This window comes from Hoplias malabaricus, chromosome 11, assembly GCF_029633855.1.
Source record: "Hoplias malabaricus isolate fHopMal1 chromosome 11, fHopMal1.hap1, whole genome shotgun sequence".
Classification (NCBI taxonomy): Eukaryota; Metazoa; Chordata; class Actinopteri; order Characiformes; family Erythrinidae; genus Hoplias; species Hoplias malabaricus.
The window spans coordinates 17,289,904-17,316,499 of record NC_089810.1 but is presented as its reverse complement, the minus strand read 5'-3'; the positions used below and the strand labels follow the sequence as shown (position 1 = coordinate 17,316,499).

At 40.0% G+C, this 26,596-nt stretch overlaps 1 protein-coding gene across 7 annotated transcripts in view; it reads left to right on the top strand.

Annotated features, from left to right (window-relative positions):
- frmd4a (FERM domain containing 4A) overlaps positions 1-26,596 on the top strand; it is a 145,416-nt gene that overhangs the window by 87,696 nt on the left and 31,124 nt on the right. For 5 of the 7 annotated variants that reach the window (XM_066684572.1, XM_066684573.1, XM_066684571.1 and 2 more), the window contains exons 2-3: positions 16,833-16,898; positions 25,621-25,715. In XM_066684572.1, the coding sequence (XP_066540669.1) occupies positions 16,833-16,898; positions 25,621-25,715 (161 nt within the window). Of the gene's footprint in view, positions 1-9,249; positions 10,016-16,832; positions 16,899-25,620; positions 25,716-26,596 lie in introns of those variants that run through there. The other 2 variants (XM_066684575.1, XM_066684576.1) reach the window with 2 other exon arrangements.

Genomic DNA, 26,596 nt, shown 5'->3' with positions numbered 1-26,596 from the left:
AGGCCGGCTATGATGCCATGACACTGACCCCAGCCACGACCTCTTCTGATTAAAGGAGAGGCCGTTATTATGGATAGATTTCCTGTTTTATTTGGAGAATGGAAACACTATTTTAACTGATCCCTCTTCCTGAGAAATCGTCACACACATATAGATATAATTATTAAAAATGCATCACATCAGAGTTTCATCACACACACAATTACACAGTTGCTGACCCTCTGGAAACCACAGAGTATTTCTGCTGAAAGACAGTTCATTTTTATTTATTTATATTTATTTCAATATTTAATCAAAGCATGCTTTCAGTCCACCTCCTCCCTGCAGGAAAACACTTAGTATGAGTGAATTATTTACACCGCTCAGGCGGGTGTCACTACAGAATTCTTATGGACAGCCTGACTGTGTGTTTGCTTGATCAAGTTTTGACTTCAGATTACAGACTTCAGTGGAAAGTGAAGGCGTTAATAAGAATTTTTCCATCAGATTATTTTTTTCAGGATGAACGAATGATGTTTTATGCTTAGTTCTGGATTTCTATAACTAATCCAGCTTATCTCAAAGGCACTGACTGGTGCGTCCTTATTCCACAGAATGCAGTTCTCCTTTTCCAAAACCCATATGCCTGGAAGAGTGTATTCCCATCTAGCCCACTCTTGGCTTTGAACATTGTGAGAGTCTGCTCATGTGCAGCTGTACCAGATCGTCCCATTTCATATAGTACAAGACGTGTATAGTTATTAATGTCCACAGTGTATACATTCAATAATTTTATGCTAAATACTGTGTATTACACTCTTTTCAACAGTATCTTTTTTAAATATTTAACATATCTGTTTACTTGCCATCACTCAGGAGCAGCCTGTTCCAGTATACTTTTCAGATGCATATTTAGATTCTAATTCCAATTCCAATTTCAGTCTTTCTCTTTCAAATATCGTGAATCTGTTTCACTACAATACATTTACACAGGCCGATCAGACATCACTTAATACACGGCAGCTCAAAGTATCCAGATTAATTCTGCTAGAGAGCATTTCTGCTTGTGTTCAGTCTCAGCCATGAAGCTGTGTAATGCACCAATGAATAAACAGAGTGTGTTGTGCAGGAGGCTGCGGGCCAATCAGAGCAGAGTATGAGTGAAGTGCTGTGTGAAGGCATTCAAAGAGCGAGAGGACACAGACAGAATAAAGGCCTGCTAGATTTACACTCGTTTAATTATGAATGAATGAGCAATGAGAGAAGGGAAATAGATCTCTTAAAACTGCCCTGTCAGCCTGTTATGGTGACTATAGTGACACACACGGATGTACAATTGGGTGTGTGTGTTTCCCTTTGTGGTGGCTATATGCCCTCATAGTGGTAAGAAAACATGACAGTTTTGTTGATGTGAGGACAGTTAATTGGATCTTTTTGGAACACTTGACTGCATATTTTTTGAGAAGAAGTAAAAGAGCTTATTGGTTAGTGAGGTTTACTTGTAGATATAGATGTTCTTATAGACATTGTTCAGCAACAGTATTACACAAGTCAGTGGAGGCACACACAAACTAATGCTGTTGGATTTGTGTATGACCTCCTAGGCTGCTATTGCTCTTTTCTCATGCTATGCCAGGAGCAAGTATAGAATGTCATACCCACAAGGAAAACATGCATTCATACAAACTGTCAGATCGAGTTACATTTGAAAACCCAGCTGTGTGTGTGGGAGGTCCTTAATATGAAGGAGAACCTATAGTCTCTAACAACAGATCCATGTCAGTTTAACACACTGCAGATGTGGCTGTGGGTGGGTGTGGGGCTGTGTGATTTTATTGTCATTTTTTTTTATCAACAAACTCTAGAGTCCACCAGATTCCCAGGAATTAGAAGAATTTCAGTCCAAGCAAAAGAAGTCTTTCCTTTTTTCCCCTTCCAGTCAGAGCCAAAAGCACTACAGTAAAGCATTCCTCCACCACACAGCCATACAGCCTGGGAAAATGACCTACTGGCTCACAGAGTGCGAGAGAGAGGGAAAGAAGTATAGTTTGCCAAATATTACAGAACGTTTAATGTCTGGTGTCTAATAGATAAGACATTCTTTTGCAGTGGAACAGACATGAGTCCCGAAAGAGAACATTATCAACTACACACACACAGTCCAGATGACTAATAGAAGAATGAAACGTTGATCAAGGCCTTACATGGAATGTTGTGTGTGTGTGTGTGTGTGTATGGACCAATAGAAATGCTCTAAAATATATTATGGAATGAAGTCTTTTTACATTGACTTAAAAGTTAAGGTTTTATCTTTCTCCTGTATAGTAATTGGATAGCAGTGATATACAACACACACACACACATATACATTAATTGTCAAGAAAATTGCCACTGTATCTGACTGAAAATATACTGTTGCACATGCTTTCCATTCTGACTCATGCTCTTGTGTTGGTAGCATACTTTGCAAGCGAAGTTTGCCTTAGAGAACAGTTCCAGAGCAATTCAAGCAGTTGGAAGTGTGTGAGAAGGCTTGCACTGTAGGCTTCTGGGAAGCAGGATGGTCTTATTGACGTATTGTGCCTTACCGGTTGTGCGGATGTTACCAAACCACCAGCGACATGAAGGATCTGAGAGACATCCATGAAGGGAGAACATACTCATTGCCAAATAACCATGATTGTGGACATTCATTGAGCAGCGAAGCCCTCCATGAGTCATCCTGTTAGTGCCAGCACCATTGGCAGATGGCTGCAGGACGCAGACGGATACGATGAGTGACCTTAACGCCATGCCAGCTTCACCAAAGACTGCAATGGTGTAATGCCGGACTGTCAGGGAAAAGCTGAGAATGGCAACAGGTCTTCTTCAGTGACTAGTCCCACAGTTCCATTGGTGGAGACGACCACCAATTCTGTGTGTGGAGGCACCAGGGTCAGTGTCAAGATGATATGTTGTGACACGTCTGTTGAGAAAGCCTGGTGTTATTGTGTGAGGTGCAATTTTGTATGATGCAAGGTCACCTTTGGTCTTCATTACAGGCATGGGATTATTACAGGGCACAGAGACATCTGGTATGTTGTGTTCCTGGAAACCTTTATCCTCCTGAATTTTGAGGATGAGTGTGTATACATGTCTCTGACTCTAGACTCCTACTGGATACATCCGAATCGACTCCTTGACTCCACTTGGTTTTAACTGCAGGTTTAAACTGAACATAAAACATTCCTAAATGTAGTTTACAGACATTTAACATTTGCTCTCAATAGTAGACTCCGACTCCCAGACATGCCAGAGTCAGAAAATCGACTCTTTTTACCCCATGGTTAAACATTGTAACAGGTGTGTATGTGTGTTTGTGTGTGTGTGTATCTGTCTGTGTGAGTCAAGCGTACATGTGCGTGTGGCTGTGATGCAATTTACAATCCTTCTCTGTTCTCTCTTCCGAGATGGATGGGGATGAATGTGCTGCTCTGCTGCTCCACTGATTCACACACGCTTAGACAGGTTTATCCCCTGGTTACACACACAAACACTCACTCTTTCTATTTCTCTCTCTCTCTCTCTCTCTCTCACACACACACACACACACACACACAGAGGACAGCAGAGGATTCATTGATTTACATAGTACACCTTGAGTCAGCAATCTCTTTATGTTTCTCTCTTTCTCTGAGTTTTTCTCTCTCTCCACTCCCCACGGCCTTGGTGACTAGTACACTCTGAAAAGCTTTTGTGTCCATGAATGCAATAGAGAGAGACACTGGCCTTGGCTGTGTGCTATAGCATGCTACATTAAAGAGAACTCTAGTATGTGTGTGTGTGTGTGTGTGTGTGCGTGTGGGTGTGTTTGTGTATATGTGACCCAGTTATTCCAACTACAATAGGGCTTTTAAATAGTGGGAGAACTAGACATGTTTCCTGATGGCAGATTAAAGGACTGCTGGCATCTATTTTACTACTGTGTGTAATGTTTTCAGATGTGACGTGATCAGAATAGTTTTCATGTTCTCTCATTTAAGTAATTAGATGTATCTACAGATATTTACTGTTGTAGCAAAACCTTGCATGTCTTAAATAATAACGAAATTTTTCGAACATTGTATGAACAAAGGGAAGTTGACATCTGTGGTGAAAAGAAAAACATGATTTTAGGATTAAAAAAATATATGATTGATATGAAAGTGATAATATGACAGTCAATCTGACAAGAGGTAAATAATGAAATATTGACAAGATATTGGCAGTAAGGGTACATTAGTGGATCTAGACCTCAATTACTAACTATTAATACTACTCTGATAACTTTACACTTTTGGATAATAAGCCTAGTTACTGAGTAATAACTGGAAACGTTATTTTCGTTATTGCATTAATTCATTCTTTATAATAGATTTACAAAAAGGTGTCTTACATTATTAATAATTGATTACGATAATGAACAGTGTAAGCCTGGGGTTTAAAGGGTTATTCATTCATTCATTATCTGTAAGCACTTATCCAATTCAGGGTCGCGGTGTGTCCAGAGCCTACCTGGAATCATTGGGCACAAGGCAGGAATACACCCTGGAGGGGGCACCAGTCCTTCACAGGGCAACACACAAACATACCTAAGGGACACTTTTGAGTCGCCAATCCACCTACCAACGTGGTGTTTTGGACTGTTTTTGGAGCACCCGGAGGAAACCCACGCGGACACGGGGAGAACACACCAACTCCTCACAGACAGTCACCCGGAGCGGGAATCGAACCCACAACCTCCAGGCCCCTGGAGCTGTGGTACTGCGACACTAACTGCTGCGCCACCGTGCCGCCCGTTTAAAGAGTTATTTACATTCTAATTCATGGTAGAGGCTCCAGATATTGGAGGGGTGTGTGTGTGTGCACGCACATGCACATGTGTGTGTGTTTGTGGCCAGATGGGAACTGAACTATGCAGTGAAATTACAGAAGGACAGATCTCACCCGCGTTTGAAGTGCTCACATGTGGGTGTATGTTTTTTTTTTTCATACACATAACTAGAAACACATTTTCTCTCACGAGAGAGAGAGAGAGAGAAAGAAAGAGAGAGAGAGAGAGGTATATGTTGACTATCCCTAGTGTTTTTGGTCCCCAGGCATGTGAAGCAGGGTCTTTTTTTTTACTGCTTCACACAGAATGTACAGCTCTCTATGGTCCCTTCAATAACACACACACGTACATTCACACAGAAATGGGCACACAACATGAAGAGTAAGATGAGTAATAGTTCTCAGTGGTCTCATACAACACACACCGGGGCCAGCACACTGATGAGAATGGTCTGTATTTTTTCGCAATACCTTCATCAAATCACTTGATTTGTGTTGTCCAGTTTAATAAGGCCATAAAAGTCCTTATTGTACCCAGTGCTTTCTTATTGATTACATTAATAATTACAATAATGGCCGTGTAGGACAACAAGCTATTATCTTAATGTCTGCTGCATTGTGCCCCAAGCCCTTCTCCCCACACCTGGTCCTACTCACAGAGCTTCAGCATATAGAATTACACACATACACACACTCCCAGTGATGATTTCAGAGGCTGTGGGGGATCTTTGATGTGGTTTGTGATTTAAAGGAGGTTTGTAACCACCAAGACTGTCCTCGAAAACCCCCACACACCCCACTCTGACCCTACAGTCATCCCCTCCAAGGCCCCTGCAGGCTTCGCACCACTGCCCTTTTCAACCCACAGTATGCCTGCCGAACCCGCAACGCAGATGAATGGGGTGGAAGGCTTCGGGGTTTAGCTGTGTGACTCTCACATGTTCCATAATTGAGTTATGAGTTGGAATGAAGAAGTGAAATGAGCAGGGCCTCAGACAAAACATACAGTTCACCCTATTACTGTATTTTCTAATATCTCCGATGGGCATGTTTTCATTATGAGAAAGTTGAGAAAACATGGGTGATCTTCGAGAGGTTGTGTCTTATTTTGTATTTGACAGATTTCCCGGTGGGCATCAGGGTGGTTCTACAGGTAGCACTGCTACATAGGATGTGTTAAAGGGACACTATGTAATATTTTTATCTTAAAATTACAGCTTCAAAATCATTGTGCCATTAACTGACCTGTAATGGGGGAGACAGGGCCTCTGTCCTTGTTACTCTGGGTTCGGCATTACAGAAACTGCACTATGTATGTTTTGGAGGAGGATAGTAAACCGCTCTGGTCCCTCCCCATCCATGTTGATTTCAGTATATTGCTTAAAAAACAAAGTACACTAGGGGGAGCCCCAGGAGCAAAAACCCAAATCTTACCTAGGGTTCCTTTAAGTTCCCTTCTTGGGGATGTGAGCTCACAAGTAATGGATGTTTATACAATTAACCTCGTGTAAAATGCTATTCTAAGTCTTGCTTTAAACTAAAAAAGGTTAAAACACACACACACACACAGAGAGAGAGAGAGAGAGAGAGAGAGAGAGAGATATTACAGTACACAGGGAGCAATTGGAAGTTACACCTATACCTTTAATCCCCTATGCCTAATTTTTCCTTCCTCTCCCTTTTTCTAACATTTATTAGTGGTTGCTAACTTGGACTTAATGCTAAGACTTGTGCTTCAGCACTTGTAAACACAGCAGCCTTGTAGCTCCAGTCCAAGCCTAAGAATTACAGATAGTGAGCATATTTTGGCTGATCTATTACATTCGAGTTGTGATAGAAGCATCTCATTAAACTTGTGTTCTTAAAAAGACCCAATCAAAGTTAAAGATATTTCTGGGCCGTTCTCTTCATTTTTCAGTGTTTCTGTGAGAGACAGGTCTTACAATTGACTTCATCTTGAATTAATTAAAAGGCCAGCTCTGTTTATAACCAATTCCATCAATGTAGGTCACATTCTATATCCCCTCTTCCAACACATGCACATTTTGAACTTTACACTTTATACATGGCTGTGCTTCTCCCCACTCCACCTTTCTTCCAGACCAGTTTACGTTGACCCCTACAACCTATTCTGACATTCTCTCATGGAGCCCCCACTAAAAAACAACACTACACACCCCAAACACACATGCACTCTACTCTGACTACCAGCCTGGGGCAACATGACAGAAATAACCAAACTCAGCAGCCCATAACAAGAACCATATTTCCTTTAGAGGCAAGGAGAGAGAGAGAGAGAGAGAGAGAGAGAGAGAGAGAGAGAGAGAGAGAGAGAGAGAGAGAGAGAGAGAGAGAGAGAGAGAGAGAGAGAGAGAGAGAGATCATATTTGCCATTAAGACCAGCAGTAGTTATCTGGGAACATCTTGTAGGTTATACTTCATCTGTCTCTGCATGAAGCGTATCACTGTTTCTTTTCCTGCTTGAGGCGCTTTGGCCACAGAAGAACATTAAATGACATTTTGCATTTAGCTTGGAGGGAAGGAGGGACTGGGCTTTCTGGAGTTTATTTTAAAACGCCGCTCCTCCAATCAGAATCGTGTGAGCTTGGCCGTTCCCATCCATTCCACACCACCCCCAGTGCATCATGGGCTTCCTCGGTCGAAATGCTCAGCTCCCTGTGTTCTCTCCTGCTCTCGCTCTGCCAGTCTTCTTAAACAACAGGCTCTTGTGACCAAGTGTTCGGACCTGGGCCCAGAGGAAGCAGCCAATAAAGCTAAAATATGTAGAATCGAGAGCAGAGATCATAAGGGACTGTTTGAATTGGACAGGCAAGTTTCCGCTGTGGCCTCGCTGCCAGAGACAGAACAGAGGCTGACAACCCTAACGGCTGTGACCCTCTAACAGAATTCAGTTAAAACTTTCTGAAAATAGATGCTGTGTGTTTCACACAGACCAAATCCTTAAAGCCGCACTCCAGAGCAGCTCAGTATCATCCTGTGTTTATTCTACACAGCTTAATAGGTTACATTAAAGTACAAATGAGTGTCCACACCCCATTAACCGATATCTGAATATCACGGTCCCACTCAGGGCTTGTTTGTATCTCTTTTACTCCATATTTGCAAAAAGCTTCATCAGCAAGGTTTTTCCCTTTATTCTCTACGTGAACAGTAGTGTAACCAGTGTGTGCACCGTATTTGATCTTAGAGGAGGTTATAAATGTTGAGAGAGAGTTGTGAGAATATGATTTTATTTACCACATATCCGCTTCCCTCTTGTGGAGAGTAGGTTGTAGGGCACAGCAGGGGTTAATAACCCAAAGCCTTAGAGTTTCACTTTTTAGACTTAAGGGACTCATTAACGTGTGTGTGTCAAATGAATGCAAAGTGTAGACCTTGCCACGGCTAATCCAAACAAATTTGCACCACATTCTGCAGTACACATTTTCCAGTTTGAGAGAGAAACCAAACAACTCACTGTGGAATTCGTAGGCTGGACTAATGTTTGGTTAAGTGACCGTTAGAGAGGGACACAAACAAGGTCACTCAGCCTCAGTTTTGAACTTTTTTCCCCCATTGGACAAGGGGCCAAACCAAACAGGGCAGCGGCGAAAGCTGAAATAGAGAGGGAGGAGCAGAAGATGGGAGGAAACTTTTCCCCCTTTTTTTTTTTTTTTTTTTTTGCTTGTCTATGGCACCGCCAGATGTGTCTGCTAGCTGTTGGCAGGAGAGCAGGTTTGGTTTGGTCAGGGACTAACTTTAGCAGGCTATAGCTTAAACAATGTATATTACAATTATGAACATGGCATATATTCTATGGGACAAATCAACAATTGTAGCTCAGTAGACAATTTGGTGCTGCTGTCTTTTTCAGGACTGAATGTAACTGAATGAAAGGATCATCAAATGATGTTTTGGTTTCGAGTTTTGAAATGTAACTGACAGATATACTTTAAACTTTTAGCTATTTAGTGTTTTTTTTTAACAACCCCGAAGATTATCCTGCCTAATCTGAAAGAAGTGGGGGGGGTGCCCCGCTTTCCCGCTTTCCCGCTCTGAATGTACCCCAGTCGTTGTTGGTGTTTGAGCCCGTCTGCGCGTTCACATGACCGGGGTCTGCAGTTTACTCTCCCCGCCCTCCCTCCCTCCATCCCCCTCCACCATTCAGCTTGCTCTTTGCTTTCCTCCGAGTGGAAGGTTGCTCTCTCTGAGTGAAGGCTGCTGAAGGTGATTCCCTAAGTGTTCATTAATGTGATCCCTCGCCCGATCTCTGACGGAGCGCTTTTCGCACGATCCCTTCGTTTCTGCTGCTGTCACAAAAGCTGAGGAGGAGGTGGTGGTGGAGGAGAAAGAGGAGGAGGTCTTTGGGGCTGCTGAGGGAGGGGAGCCGCTCCTCCGGTGAATAGCTCGGATCTGCTCGCTGGAAGCAGGCCAACGTGCCAGGGAGAAAGAGAAAACACACAGAACAGCGACATGAGCGCGGATGTGTCGGCACCGCTGTTGGTGAACGAGAGAAAGGCTCCGTCCCAGTTCAGCTCGCGACGCCGGCCACAATGGAGCGGATGCTCTCGGTGATTTAGGCCGGGAAGAACAACCCTCCGGCTCTCGGGATTCATTTCTAACCGCGTGTGGATTACCTTTGACACAGTGCAGAACGCGTATTTGACAGAGTCCGACAAATTCATGCCTGAAGAACAGTGATATTTTCAAGGTAAGCTTTAAATGCGAGTTCGAAGGCTAGTAAGCTAACCCTGACTAGCGCCGTTCCCTCTCGCTATATGTCCGTTACAGCGGCGCTTTAGTCTCTGTGTGGACAAAACAGAGGACTGGGTTATGGACAGAGTTACACCAGAACAATGACCTAAACCGGAGACTCTGCCATTGTGTGTTTCATGCGTCCAGCAGAGGCAGTCAAAACTAAAGCTAACCACACACTTGTGTAAACTGTTTAATGAGGCTATTAGTGATGGGGAGTTCGATTCATTTTCAGGAATCGATTCTTTCGAACAGTCAGTTTGGCTGAATCGAAAGGTCGTTGAGTTGGGGAATTGATTCACAGTTCAAATATACATGTACCAAGAAAACAGACACTCGTGTTTCAGTAAGACTGTGCTATTATAAGTTGTGAACCTGTGAAGTTTAATTGCCAACACTTTGACAAAGGACATGTTCAGCTAACCAGAATGTAAATATGTTCCCTCCGATTGAATTGTGAATTGGTTTGAACGAGTTATGGAAAAGAACCGGTTTATATGAGATATTTGTGTAAACATCAGCAGTGTAGGTTAACATTGTGTATTGTTCTAGCATTGGTTGTTGCTGCTGGCTGGTTCTGGTCTTCTGACCGTTTCTTTTGGATCTTTCTAGAAACAGAAGTGACACAAGGACAAAAGTTTGTGTCCAAACCTGTGATGGCACATTTCCATTTCATACTTTATCACTAGTTCATTCACAGTCAAATGCTAAAGCTTGGGCACTCCTGGTCAAACAGAATTTTGATTGTCTAAGTGAAAATTCGTATACAGAGACCATTTTCCTCCCATATTGCTCATTTTAACATACAATTTGACGTTTGTAAATTTAATTGACAAATTACATACAAATGTTGCAATAATATTGACAGGCAACTGAAATATTTCACGTTTGTTCCCCAGTACAACATGAGTTATGCATTTTTATTTCAAAAAATCAACAAATTTTTTATTTGTAATTTGCATGAATAAGGGACATAATCTGCTAAACCTGTGGCTTGACATCTTAAGAGTATGGAACTGAACTCATTCAGATATGATATCTGGTCTTAGACAATGCATGTGCCTGTTCATATTTATTAGATTTCAAACTCTGTAATGGAGGCCACACTGACTAAAGGGCAGATCTGCAATCAGCGTTTTGTTTGGTGTGTCTTTAGAAAGAGGAAGGCTTTTTTTCACTGTATGGATCAGTATGCTTGTAGTAGCAAGCATGTCCTTTTTGTGCTGCAGTATAATTCCTCCCCAGCTCAGCTCTGCACTGCAGGGCAGCAGTGTCAGCAGCTTAGTGCCAGCCATGCCTATTACCTGTCCTGAATACTGACACTGGCCTGGCCTACGTACTGCACAGCTCATTGAAGCAAAGAGAGAAGACAAATGATTACTGCAGAGAGTATGGTCTTGATATTATGAAAGGCAGACAATAGTAGATGAAAAGAAGTCTGAAATTGAAGGTTTAATGTCTATAATCTATCCTCAATACATCTTTCAGGGTATGTGTGTATATATACTGTAAGGCCCTTGTAAGCTCCTACACCAGATACCACATGTCTTTATTTTTTAGGTGTTCTACAGGCATCTTCCATGTCAGCTAACCCAGGCAATCCTTCTCAATGCAGGATTTAGTGTTGTTATCCTCGATGATACCTTAAACAGGGCACTGAGGTCAGCATTAAATCTGTATCAGAGAGTGGACTTATCAATGGCTGAGATTAGGCTAAGCTTACATGGAATGCAGCCTCCTTTGGCCTCTCTCAGCAGCTGTAGAAATTCACAGCCTTACTCACATTTACTCTTTCTGTTGCAATTGTCTCCTGTGTGGAAGTGATAAAAAGTGTCTTTAAAAAAAACTGAATATACATTGTTAAAGCTCAGTGCATAACTATAAAAGTTATAGTCATCTCATAATTAAATAATTAATATAGACATAAAATGACACTGTCTGTGTGCTGCCACTTGTTGCAAGGAGTACCCTTTTTGATTACAGACAAGACGTTTGCATTGCATAACCAGCAGAACCCACAAACACAGATGGGCTTATGCATCACTTCCCATACTCCACCAGTTTGTCTTTGGTGCAGTGCATCCACCCTTCTCTCAAATTCACTACAAAGAATACAGAGACTATTCATGCCCAAATCTAAGTAGTTGTTATATGTTTAGCTGTGGTGTGGACCAGAGAAACAGTCCCACAACTGGAGCGCTCTTGGTTTTGTGGGGAGTTCTTTTGTCATAAAACAGCTCTTTTGGCTAGATCATAAATCATTCTAATTCCAACTTCACTCTTCAGTTTGCACATTTAAAGATTCTGTATTCTTAAGGGCACAAAGAGTATATTAGAACATATTGCCCTCTGGACCAGTAGTAGCCTAACTAGGCTACGAAGCGTAGTACCTGACAAGTAAAACCTTTAAGCACTGCAAAGCACACATGGTTTACTTTGAAATAATGAGTACTGGTGTGGCACTGGGCTGAACCGAATCCTCTTTTTGATAGAGCTGACATTAAAAAAATTGCATAGAGTTATTTAGGCTGATTTCAGTCATTGCTGGAAAGAGACAGACAGAACTGTGAGCCTGACTTACTAAGCTTCACAAACTCCAGGCTACAGTTGTCAGAGAGTTTGGCTTGGCCTGATGATTACAACCCAGTCCAAAATGTGGTTGCAGCCTTAAGTGTATGCTGCCATTTTAGTTCTCGTAAATTAGTATGTTGAAGCTCACAGGAGACAGCTGAAAGGGATCATGTAGATTTAGAAACAGACCAGTATAATGATGACACAACTACTGATTCAGTTTCAGAAGTTGATCATGTTTGGAAGTTTCTGATTATTCTTCACTGTTTATTTGTTTCTTTGCAAGAAATAAATCTAGATAGCACTGGAGTAGAGAGATCTTACATGGAGGTGTTATCCAGAGCACAGGAGTGAAAGGATTAAGTGTGAGTTCAGAAGAGAAAGTGTGACTTGGAGGGAGGAGAAAGAGCATATATGTAGAAGACAGGAGGGAAACAGTGAGAGAGGTGAGAAACTTTAGCATGGCTGAGAGAAATTTGCCAGGTTTCTTCTCCTTGGAAAGTAAAACACCACTTCACATGTCAGTATCAAACTCACATAGAGCTGTTTATGTAAAGATCCTGTGAGGGCACTCTTCCTCTTTCATAGGTATGAAAGACTAAAAAAAGTCATACATATACGCTTTGGGTTCTTGAAAAGCACTATATACTTATTATTATTATTATTATTATTGTATATCTTGCATGTAACAAAGATTTCTCATAATAGTACTTACTCAACATTAAACAGGTTTCCATCAAATATCTGTTCTTTGTGAGCAAAACAGCTATTGCTCAAAATGTTAAGGTAGCATTGCTGCCTACATTGTATTTTTTGATTGAATTATCTGTGTTGAATAGAAAGTGCATGGAAAACCTTTTTAGATGTTGAGCTTGTTTTAATAGAAGCTTCTAACACTTTAGTACCCCACATGAAGAAATATAAATCTGAAAAACATAATGAAGAACCTAGGTCAGATGTGTGCTATTTCAGGCAACATTTCTTATAGGTTTGAACTGTTAAACTGACCCGGTAAACTTTCCCATCAATACCAAAGTACCATCCCTTATTCTCAAGAGATACTGGGTATGTTTTGGACTGGACTTCTGGGTAAAATAGCTTTTGAACTTTTAGTTTGAATAAATCAAAGTCTGACCAATAGAATTGCATGCCACTAATGTGATAATGTGTAGGGCTTCGAGACCTAATCTTAATAATCATTTTAATCAAACTTAATACTTCAAGACCTAAGCTTAATAATCATACATGGTTGTTCCCTGTCAGTATTTAATAAACAAAGAGGTAGCTTTGGTAAAACAGCTCTTTATAAAGCCAGGAGCATGTTGTAAGTAAATCTTTTTTTTCTTTGTGCATTTTCTTACAAATTCTGGAAATTTACCAAAACAAACACAGACACACAAATTGTTAGGTCCTTTTTAATATTTAGTTAAGTATTATGACTGGTCACACCCAGTGTGTAGTCTCCAGCTGTTTAGATGGTCATGTTTAGAAAAAGAGGAAGAAAAGAATGAAGGGATGTGTTTTTGTCCTCTGATGCCCCCCTCCTCCCCTTAGTCTTCCTCAGTGTGGAGGAAACGTGAGCCGTCCTGCTTTTATCAGGCCTATTGTTTGAGTTCCTTAGGGACTGGGCTTCCTGAAGGAGGCCAGAGAAAGCTCCACATGTTCATGAGTCTTGGCTCCATTCACCACACTCAACCACACTGAAGTGTTTAAGAAATCTCCTTCTTTTTCCTTTCCCCCTCATGCGTTTCCTTTTGAACTTGGCCTACATATGGTGAAGGGGGGGGGATAGAATAAAAAGGGTTAGATGAGTGTGTGTGGCAGCGAGTGGCTTTTCGCTCATGTCCACAGGAGACATAAGAGAAAGAAAGACGGAAGGAATGAGATATTTCATGCTGAAGGATGAGTAAGACGTAGATGAGGGTTTAGGATTGCCAGAGTAAAAAATCACATTACAGGAACTGCAGAAGAAAAACCAAGGGAACAAGCAAGAGGATGGAAAAGAAAGGCACAGTATCAGCATGTGTTTGAATTTTGTGTAAGCCCTGTCTGCCTTAGCTGATTTGTCAAACAAATAATGCCACACTAGGCTTGCTTTCTAATCACATCGCTGTGATCCTGCCCTCAGGTTTTGTGATGGCCTCTTCTGCCCACTCTCAGGATGTTTACGATACAGCTTGACACAGCTACAGCAGTCAGAAAACACACTTATAGAGTACTGTGCATGGGTCAGAGAGCATTTATGACTTAATTTACAGACAGTGTGACCATTCAGTTATTTCTTTTTAAACATCAGAATAAAGTAGAAAACACATTTGAATGAAAAGTACCCAAAACCCACAACAATATTGTTTAGTTTGGCCTTCTTTGAGAGAACACACTCTCTTTTGGACGCATTAATTTTTACAAACAAATGGGGATATTTTTCTTCAGCTTCTATAACAACAGACACATTTACTGATGCTGAGTCCTAGTAACAGTGTCTTGACAGCTTCAGATCAATTTAGATAATTAGTTGAGTTGTGTTCTCACAGTGAAAAGATGAACAGGAACACCTTTACCTTTCTATTAAAGTTCTGTTTTGTGATTGTGATAGCTTTGAGAGTTTATCAGTCTTGTGCTTCTGATAGGCATCTTTCTCTTTAATACATTACTGGCCTCCAGCTTGAGAAAGTCCTGTTTTCCTTTAACTTGCCTCCACTTTGCCTTCCCTGATACAGTCTCCTCAGAAATGTCTTCCCTTTTATAAATGTTCAGCAATGCTTCTAAAACACTGACCAACTGCATTAATATAAAAACAATCGATTTTAAACATCAGCTTCATAAACAATGCAGTAATATGCAGCTAATTGGGTGCTAACAGATTTTTATAAAACTCTTAGCTGTATTGGTTTATTCTATTAATAAATGTACCTTTCTTAAGAAATAAAACAATGCAATCGTAGGTTTTAGTTATTGATTTAGTTTTCTTATTTTTAAACTGTTGACTTGCATAATTATTGCGAAGGAAGCAAGCTGTAATAGCAGTTCCATGTGCAGGTAGCAAAAGACGTTTGAGCAAACACACAGGTGCGCGCACACACAATGTAGAGATTTTTATTTATTTATTTTTTTTTTCAGTTTTGCAGGAGTTTCTCTGTTGCCTCATTTTAAACTTAACCCCCTAGGCACATCTCAGTTTTTGAAGCTTGTTTGCAGCCATGGCAGGCCTGCACAGTAAAGTCAATCTATTGATAGTTAAAGCCTAGTTGGTGGTCTGTTCAGTTTAGCTGTCACTGGGGTTATCTTCATCATCAGACGGCCAAAAAAGAAGTTAAGAAGACTCAGCTTAAAGGCTGCATCTCCAAGCTAAGTTTACAGATGGTTAGCATGCAGCTCATGGCTGACTACACAAATATTCTGAGTGTGTTTTATAGCTGAGTGGGCAGTTGAAGGCTAGTTTCTGGGTGACTGATCAGTAGTTGAGTTTTATTGATGGGTGTAAACTAGCCCATCTGAGCCCTGAGGGTCCAGGGTGTCGATTAAATCAGCAGCCACATGAATCAGACACACTCGGGGATTTGTAAAAGTTTTATGTTTGTTTGAGTCAAACTTGTAGAACATTGTTTGTTTAAAACCCCAATCAGGAATTGTTGCATTTGATGGCCAGTTTCAGCTCCCTGACAACAAAGGGTTTGGAACAGTAACAAAAGCTCTAGTGAAAAGTGCTGTATCATGTTTACCATGCCCTCTGTTATGAAATGCTGAGCTGTCCTGCAGTGGCTGTGGCTTTGGTCATTCCTGAGTGAGGCTTTAAATTTTACAGTGAACACCCGCTTAAGATGAAATGTTACCTTTCTAAGTACAGCGGGGTGACATCTTACTTGGCTGTTCTTTCAGTCTGTTTTTTTATGTTTCTTTATATAGTGCATAATTGCTCCGAAATAGGTGATATTTTGACATAATTGTTGAAAGGCAGTCAGAACATTCTTCTGTAGATCAGTTATTTGGAAATGAGTTTTCCTCTGTTGCCAATATTTTTATTTTTTATTGAGAAAAAAAATGCATTGTGGGAATGCTGCATTTGGGAAGCTTTATGGGATATTCACACAGTGCCCTGAATCCAAATCATTTATATGTACAACAGTCAGAGTGAGTGGTGCCTTGTATGTACGTGTGGAGGCTGTTATGACATCATGTGTTATTATTCTGCCTGTAGCACAAAGACTGAGAAGATAATAATATGCTTAATTCATGATGGTATCCAAACGGGGACAATATCCTCTATTTTGTTCTGAAGTACACTGGTTATTTTTAGTGTTTTGAAGCCAAGTGCCTGATTGTAAGTGAAGTGAGCTAAAATAAAGGCTGTCAGCCCTGATGCGGGACATTGTTTAGTGTAGACATTTTTAGACATCATGGGCGTATGAGGTGTAGTATAAATGAGACTGAATTCTTGTACCTAAGTGGGGGTCCCTGTTCGTGTGTGTGTGTCTGTATGTCTGTGTATGCATGGGTGGACATGCATGTGTGTGTGCCAGGGGAGTTTCTATTTCTGTCTTGTCTGTATGACCCAATATTTACAGTTGATTTCATCCTGCTGTGAAATTTGTAGGCACATTCTAATCTCTCTCTCTCTCTCTCTCTCTCTCTCTCTCTCTCTCTCTCGATATCTATCTATCTATCTATCTATCTAGATGACAGAGGGGCGGCGATGTCAGGTCCATCTCCTGGATGACAGGAAATTGGAGCTACTTGTGCAGGTGAGTCACCTGCGTCCAGCAGGGTTAAAATAAACACTCAATCTGAGCCTGCCAACTTGGAGCCAGTACTGCTGTTAATGGGGCATATACCAGCAGAAAATATGTGCAACTGCATTTTTGTGAAGGGATTCCCATGCAGCTAAAACTCAACTGGGCTTCTTAACATCTTTACAGGGCCTCATATATCTACCTGCTTTTATATACTTAACTAGAATGCCACAGAATTTTACAATATTTTACCGAACCTAGTTATTCCCAATTAATGTGATATGGTTTATTGCTAAGAAATGAACACACTTTTATGTTATGCTCAAAATGTATGCAATTCTTTGCTCCTTTATTATACAAATTGACCAGCGAACCTACATATCTCCTAAATAACCTAAATAACCATAAATGGTGGTAAAGCTGAAAATGTTCTCAGCAGGCAACACATTTGAAACCATATATTCCACTTTTTGGACATCAGTTTTTTTTTATCGCCACTGCTATGAACTATTCTGACTCTTACTCTACATTGTAGCATTTTGCTTCAAACCACCCAGAATGATTCGCTTATGTCTTAACAAGTTTAATCTTCAATCTTTAATAATGTATTATAATCATCATTGTACATTAGAGCACCAAACTATATATGTCCCAACTATGTCTTTTTAAATTATTAAAAAAAACACTGACTACTGTTGTAATATATGAAAGCTTTATATATTTAAACAATGTTTAAACTTTGAGCAGCGTTCTTGAGGTGTGATAATAGTGTCATTTTTTATGAATCTGAGTTCCTCTCTCTCATCTGAGAAGGGAAATCCTCACAATTCCATTGAGAATTAATTACCATCTGCTGGAGAGAGCATTGTTTTGTGTGCGTGTGTGTGTGTGTGCGTGTGTGTGTGCGTGTGTGTGTGCGTGTGTGTGTGCGTGTGTGTGTGCGTGTGTGTGTGCGTGCGTGCGTGCGTGCGTGCGTGTGCGCGTGTGCGAGAGAGAGATTAAAGTTCTTTTTTATAATCTCCCCTTGAACTCTGTTCCATTTGTGTTTAGTGCAGTAAGTAAAGACAGTGACAGTTTTTGTTTTGGCTCAACTCTGTAGCACACTAGATTTTAGATGAAATAATCATTTTGATGATACAGTGCAAACTAAAGAGCTGAACCTTTAATTCAGAAAAAAACCCTGAAAGCTAAAGTGCCCCCAGGCAAAATGCACACCATCCCTTGTTGTAATAACATCTATGGGTTATTACATAGGATTACACATAGAATAACATGCAAAGGATTACTGCATAGATTTATAAAATTATATTTATCTGCAAAGATGTAAGAATTGTGGGTCATTGCTGATATCCAGTGTTTTCCATGTATATACCATCTGATGTTCCTACCAGTGATGGTATGTAAACATTTATAAAATGTATTTAAAAAAAAAACACAAGAAGAATTAAAATAAGAAAAATTAGTCAAAACAAGAAAAATGTGTCACTGTCCCATTAACATTGACTTATACACTACAGTGTGTGTGTGTGTGTGTGTGTGCACGCTGCAATGTGAAGAGAGCCCTGTCAGGACGTTAAACTGCAGAATGTGCCGCAGTTATTCTGGCACGTGTTTCCATAACAACCCCAGTTAGCATCTCCTAAGATCCAATCAGAGCACTCACACTCTGCCGGCTCCACCCACAAAAATTCAGTCAGCACAAACCACCTCACTCAAGACAAGCTCTGTTTCCATAACAACACAAATGCTTCAGGCTCTCAGGCCTTACAGGGCCATGAAAACATCCCAGTACCTTTACCAGCTCTTTCTTCTGACTGTCTTTCCCTCAATTACAGACAGACACACACACACACACACACAATCCTCATTCATCATATTTAATATATAATACTTCATTTTTTATACTCTCTCTTTCTGTGTCACTCTCCCTTACACTTTCTATTGTGCAGCCGTTCTCTTTCTTTCGTTGTCTCTTAGTCTGCAATTAATCTGTCCCAGTTTTTTTTTTCAAATGAACCTTCTATCACTTCTGTAACGGTATTTCTTTCAACTGGCTCTTAATGCAAAATCCTCAAATGCCTCATATTATGATATTTTTAATTATGCTCTTTTATCTCCTCTAATTCTATTTAGCTAAGATGTTTTTTATTATGTTTTTCTGTCCTGCCTTTTTTCCTGTCTTCTTCATATGTAAATAACTGACTTGCCTGTGTATAAAATGTGCTACATAAATAAATGTGACTTGACTCTCCCTTCCCCTTTTTTTCCTGTCTCATTCTCTCTCATTCTAACTCTCTCTCTCTCTCTCTCTCTCTCTCTCTCTGTCTCTCTGTCTGTACCATACATCTGTCAGATGTGATTAGTTGAGCTTTGCTGATCCCTGTATTCTCCAATCTGATTTAAACGCTCTGAAATCATTCTCACATCTTTGGTGATATATCATATCATATCTTGGCCTCCCTTTGTTCCCAGTTCTCTTCTTCCATCTTACATTTCATCCACTCTCTTTGAAGTGCTGGATGACTGAGTTTGATTTGGGCTCTGGTTTTGGTCTGATGAGCTGAAAGATTTGGGGGAGAGAGAACCTTTTAAAAGTTGAAATAGCCAAAGTGCCAAAAAGTAGCAGAAGCAGGTGACCTGAGTGAACTGAGAATGAGATAAAATTTCAGAGGCTGTGTAATTCTGTAGGACTGTAAATATGCTTTTATGTATCATAATGCATGTGTATTAAGAAGATGAATCAACTACATTTAATTCTAAAATAATAAAACTGAATATAACTGTTATGGTTCAGTAAAGTATGCATATGTATTTTTGGTCAGTATAAATTCATATCTTCTTATATATCATTTTATAATCATTTCATATCACCAAAATGATTATATGAACTCTAAAATGAATTTACTAACGATTCTTAATAAAATCATATCACTGTGAGGGTTGCCTGGCTGGATACTACTTCAGTTTTAGCCCCATTTTGAGTACATCCCCTGCTGAGTTAGGCTCTCTTTACAGACCATAAACAACCAGGAACATTAGCATGTCTTCCATCGCTGCCACTTTGTCTCACATTTCACCGTGGTTCACTGTTGGGTTGATGTGAGGACTGGTTCTTTATGAATCCATGTGGACATTCTGTGATCTCCTCATTCATCAGTATAATTGCAGTCAGTATTCACTAAGCATAGCAACTCAGTCTATTTAGACTAATCTGTATTAGCTGCATTGTTTTCTCTTCTCTCTCTCTCTCTCTCTCTCTCTCTCTTTTGTGTGTTTGGAAATGTCACAGAAAGTGGTAGTCAGGTTAATCGGGCCATTGGGGATACTAATATTCCAAGCTCCTCTGTGAGTGTTTTTGAAGAATGCCTCTTCCTCTTTTTCTGGACAGGGGAATTTTGAGGGTCCTGTGAGGCCTGAAGCTACAGGATATTCTCATAACTTTCCCTTAAGGTCAACTGCAGTAAAGCAATGAGGCTCATCAAGTGCTGCAGTGAGAGCCAACATCAAGTCCAGCTGAAGATGTTGCACTGTAGAAATATTTGGACTGTGCTTCTGTCTATATTTAAACAAATTCAACATTATACACTTTTACAAAATGTGGAGGTAAAAAAAGCACTTCTTAACTTTCCTAAACAATGTTTGGATGAATGTTTGTCACTACTTAGTAAATATAGGACTTCACAAAATGCAGCCTCAAGCTTGAATCAAAGGTTATAACTAGAATTATATATTGAAACCACTAGTGACTTGTTATATTTAAGTATGTAAGCTAATTATCACCTAGTAATATATTCTTTACTTTAGAAATTCTGGAATCTAGTAACTTAAATCATCTTTTTAGTAACATCAGTCAAAAAGGGACAAGTTGTAGTTGTGAGTGTTTTTCAGAACTGACGATCCTACATAAATATCTAATTTCAGTAATGACCTTGTGTCAATCAAATTGTCACAGCAGTGTTCCAAGGTCTTGTGTAAATCCTTCACAGAAGACTGGCATCTTTTACTACCGCAAAATTGGTAGGATCGTGTAATGTAAGGCATAACCATAGTCACTTTATGGTCAAATAAGAGATTTATTATTGTATTCAGATATTGAATTCAGTTAATCTCATTATGGAATAAAGAGGTGAAAGACCTGACACCAGGTTGTGGGGGCAAGTGGAGTACAGGGGTGAGGGGGTAGTGTGTTGGTTAGGTAAATATATTCCCTGTAAGTTGAGACAAAGTGGAGCTCACACACACACACACACACACACACACACACACACACACACTCACATGCACAAGCTGCTAGCTCTGTTCTACTGATTGGCTGCTTCTCTCTGGAGTCTCATTTGACTGCTTCCCTTTCCTCTTGCTCTTTCTCGCCTCATTAGAGACACCCTGCCACTCTGACATTTCTAGTGGATGGTCTTGCACTGTGCAGCAGAAGCTGAACACTCTACACTGCATTTGTGGAGAGCTAATGGTGAATAGAGTGGACTCTAGTTTTTTAGTGATGATAGGGACTTACAGAGACTCTCAGTGTTTGATTCTGTGTTAATGTACATACCTGTGTCAAGCTATTTTTTACTTATTTTTCTGTATATTGTTGCAGTAAGAATGAAACCATTTATCATTTACAAAAGCATTTTTAATATATAAATATTTTTTCAGATATAAAATGTAATCCTAGCAACTTTGGGTCATCTCTTTGGACCATTTATCTCAAAAAAAAGAGACAGCTTTCCAATTAAAATAGATATGTAAGATAGTCGCACAGCTCCAGGGCCCTGGGGTTGTGGGTTTGAGCCCTCACTCCAGGTGACTCTCTGTGAAGAGTTTGGTGTGTTCTCCCTGTGTTTGGGTGGATTTCCTCCGGATGCTCCGGTTTCTTCTCATGGCCCAAATACACGCGCTGGTAGGTGGATTGGCATACCTTCTTTTTCCCAGTTCACCCTATACCTTCTTCAATGGTCAGTACCCCCACAGGTATTCTGAGTCTAGTGTGTTTGTGTGTGTGTTTGTGTGTGTGTGTATACATATATAATAGTTAGTTATTCATACATAACCACCTTAATCAGTGAAATGCCCTTGGTTTGCTCTTCAGAGTCGCCAGTCACTCCTATGTTTCTTAAGAAGGCTGTAATTTTTGTATGCTGTAATTTTACCTGATCTGTTTGATCAAAGTCTTAAAGCATTTTAGGTTCAGTCTCTCATTGTCTGCAACAGTGTTATCTTTCAGCTGTAATTAAAGCTGCTGAAATACACTTAACACTTTAAGAGGAACATTTCATTGCTCAGGAGACAGGATTCTTGATATGTAACTAATTATATGTTCTAAAACATTAGAGTTTAGCTCTTTTGCTGAACAATGGTTTTATTTTTGGCAAATCTAAGATCATTGTTTGACTGTAATGAAATCTCTACTAAGTCCCAAGATCTTGTTGTGATATTACAGATATAATAGAGGAATTGTCCCTTTGTTCTTTCCTTTAGAAACCTCCCCAGAGTAATATATAAACTCAAGTATTTGCAACCTAGAATAGAAAATAGATTATTTTAAACCATGCAGTGACACTTGTGCATTTTTTGGGCCTCTGTCTGTTGCTGAACTGCACACTCTATAATCCAAATCGTGTGCTGACATGTTAGCATTGCATTTATCAGAATCCTTCATACTTGATGACAGCCCTGACACTCAAAGAAATGCGAAAGTGATGTAGCCTAGGCCTGCAGTGTGTTATCACTATCTTGGGTGTGTGTAATTGCTACCTGAGCACCCACATCTATGTTATTAAATCATGGCACTCAGGATATTCCTCCTGTGTGCCACATATGCTCTTCAATTACATAAAGCACTCAACACCCAGAGAGACAGACAGAGGGAGAGACAGAGGGAGAGACGGAGAGGGAGAGAGAGAGAGAGAGAGAGAGAGAGAGAGTCTATTCCAGTCATTCCAAAGTTATTACAAGATCTCTCTTTCTCATTCACACATACACATTTCACTCGTTTCCCAGATCAAGGGAGCAGGATATTAATACCTTGTAATCATGTTCATCTGGCCATCCAAGGTATTGTCAGCACATTCATTATCAGTAACTGTCCCTTTATTGAGAGAGGGAAAGAAGAAAAGGATGCCATTCTGTTACACTGAATGAAGTCAGTGAATACAGTCATGCTTCTCAGCCGGTTAGTCATTTAGAAATTTTCAAAAGCAACTTTGACAAAGCTAAATATTAAAGTGGTAAAGTTTTATTTTTAAAAAAGAGACATTTAACAGTGCTCTGACTATATTGAGCTTAGAGTTTGTTCTTGCTCAGGCTCCTCCCTGGCTCCACCCCTTCTCACCCACACACACCTGCAGTAATTCCTGGACTGCTTAACAGCCTTATATCAAAGCCTTTATTTCTGGGTGAATTTACAAAGTTTATAATTGATCTCCTTTGATAACCCTTTGCTTTCATATTGGATTTTGATAAGGAATTGCCTGTTTTGATTTCTGCTTGTAATGACCCTGAGTCTTTGCTAGCCTCCAATAAAACTACTCTGCCACTTTGCCTCAAATGTTATACCACCAGTGTTAATATTAAAATTAACTCATCTTACAGTGTAGCTTCTGTTTGTACATAATACATACATACGTTCTGAATCATGTATGCCTAGACTGAACATCAGTTGGATACTATGAAGCATGTGAAACAGTAAATAAAAGTCAGTACATTTATCACGGAAATTCACTGCATCAATTTTTTTTCAGTGTAGTTGATATAGTTTTTGTTATTGTTTTTTTTTTTTATATCTTAGTGGCTTTTCATACTGTCAACCACACATACACACAGTCATTGCCACAAGCAGTCAGTGATTGGAAGATGTGGTTATGTTAAAACCACTTCCTCAGTATCTCTCTCTCTCTCTCTCTCACACACACACACACACACACACACACACACACACACACACACACACACACCAGCTAATTGAGGAAGTGAACTGTCTACTCCAGATGTGCTTTGAGGCTAATGGTTACAAAGTCTCATTAAAAAAAAAGAAAAGAAATGAAGCATTATTGTGAACTGTCTGGTTGTTAAAGAACACTTGATCAGACACCAGCTGCAAAACGTGTCCAGTGTGGTCACTAATATTTGTGTGTTTATGGGGGGGGGGGGGTTCATTATATGAATAGACCAGGATTGTACAGTTGATTTTATTTCTTAAATTTATTAACTACATCTGTATGGACCTGAATACAGTAGGACATTGTAATGTAGTGAAACATTAATGCTTAAACATGGCTGAGATGGCTCAGTAATAACTGTTGATGTTTTCTTTTTCCATATGTGAATGTTGTGCACTCCTGTCAGATATCTGAAACTCCAGTTTCACTCACACTCAACTGTGAGCTGTATTGGAAACTACAGCAAGCCTGAGTGTCACACTGGGGTCTTAGCTGACACTGGGAAAATGCCATCTGAAGTGTGGGAGCTTTTTTTTTTTTTTTTTTAATTTATGTTGAATGCTTTGCCATTATGGCTAAAGCTTTGATGTTCTCTTTAGTACAATGGAAATGTTCCTAATCCTTTTCATTTTAAATAAGTATATACGATTTTTAACATTTTTAATTAGTTTTTAAGTATATTATTCTTACTACGAAACATTTATGTATAAACATATACTGCCCTCATTTTCTATTTCTCTCTCCTGTTCTTTCTGCTTTCTTTCTTTTTTCCCTTCATTTCTGGCAGATGCTTTAATTGTATATTTGTTCCAGATTTCTGTGGGGTATTTTAGTGTGTGTGTGGGTGTGCTGGCTCTCTTAAATGATTATTATGTGTGTGTGTGTTGGTGTGAGTGTATGCATACGCATGTGGGTGTGTGTGGAGTTAATTGAAAGCGGCCTGCGTGGAACAGAAACAATAATTAGACCATTTAAGCACATGGGATACAGACACACACAGCATGGATTTGGTGTGTTTGTGTCTATGTTTGTGCACTGTGTATATACAGAAGAGAAAAATTACACACTGTGCAGTAGTTCATTATTGTTCAGCATGGTCTGTCGTAGGTTTGATGTTCCAGAATGAGTGGGATGTTCCTGAATGTTCGATATTCCGGAAAGAGTTTGAAGCAGCCAGGCTTTTGTTACAATACGGGGCCTGCTGTGAGAGCTGCTGGTTGTTCTAGTAAAGATTAATGTAGAATGAACTGGGCTGTGGATTTCCCATGATTTCAGTGTCTGCACACAGCGCCAGTGACACATCTCTGGTTAACCACTCACTCTCTTGCACTTAAACACACACAGAGACACACAATAAGCAAATCCCCAGCCTACAGAAACTGTGTAATGGATACATTGTGTATGTGAGTGTGTATGTGTGAACATGAACATAGATGTGGATATCATCACAAGACCCGTGTTGAATCAAAATATTCAGTCAACGTGTGTGTGTGTGTGTGTGTGTGTGTGTGTGTGTGTGTGTGTGTGTGTGTGTGTGTGTGTGTGTGTGTGTGTGTGTGTGTGTGTGTGTGTGTGTGTGTGTGTGTGTGTGTGTGTTGCCATGGCACACTTCCATTACTCTGCTGAGAGAGAGAACCTTACAGGCTTATTTTATAAATTCTGCAGAATTTGTTCATGTGGTCTTTAGTTTACTATATGAATGGGATGGCTGTTTCAGGGCGTTTTGAGCAATTAATATGGTTGGTACAGGTAATTTGGCTCTATGCTTAATAGTATAACCTTTGTATCTCCCACAGCCCAAGCTGATGGCAAAGGATCTCCTGGACCTTGTAGCGTCCCACTTCAATCTAAAGGAGAAGGAGTATTTTGGAATCTCCTACACAGATGACACGTAAGTTTGTCCTGGATAACATGTTACTAAACATGAGGGAGTTTTGTACAATTCAAACTCCATTTATCAGCCTGATGTCTGTCTGCCACATCTCCATATATACATCTCACTCATAGTAGAAGCCAGCTGAAGCAGACTATTTTTGGCTTTTTTTGTATTTTTGTGTGATTTAAAATGATTGTCCAGTGACAACTAGATCTCTTCTACAGGTGCTTTAGATTGTGAAGAGCTCAACCCTACCAACCAAGTACCTTATTAACCAATGTGTAGAGATGCGTTCTGTGTAGTACTGCTTTATTGTCACTATATAACAAAGGCATGAGTCTTTCCTTTGTCTTGGATGCTAGGTGACAGACACATTCATGGCACTAGCTTAATGTTTGGTTAAATTTTATTAATAATATAATGCCAACATATGTGTGACGTATGTTTATATTCCTGTTTTATAAATTTATTTATTTATTTTTTTATTTTTTTATTTTTTTCATTTATTTGTATATTTCATGAAACAGCTCGTCGGTTGTTTTAAAATTACCAGTGCATTTAATTTTGTCGGCTGCTGCCTAAGTAGTTCCAGAGAAAAGGAATGTCCCGTTCGGAAGGCAGCATTAGGAGCCTCACAAGTCAGCGTGCTTATTTTGGCTGAAATCTGTAGGCAGGGTGACATATGTCCTTCTGGGGGAAGGCAATCACATGATGCAGCTCAGAGTTCCAGTGCTCAGTTTTGAAAACTAGGTGTTTGTGTACGTAAGTAGTTATGACATTACCCATAGCTGCAGGCACAGAAGTGCTAAACTGAGAAAATCAGCTGTCACCACTTCAGGATCCATCCTGTCTGTCACCAGTACAAACTGAGGTAAGCTAAGTGGCTAACTTCAGTG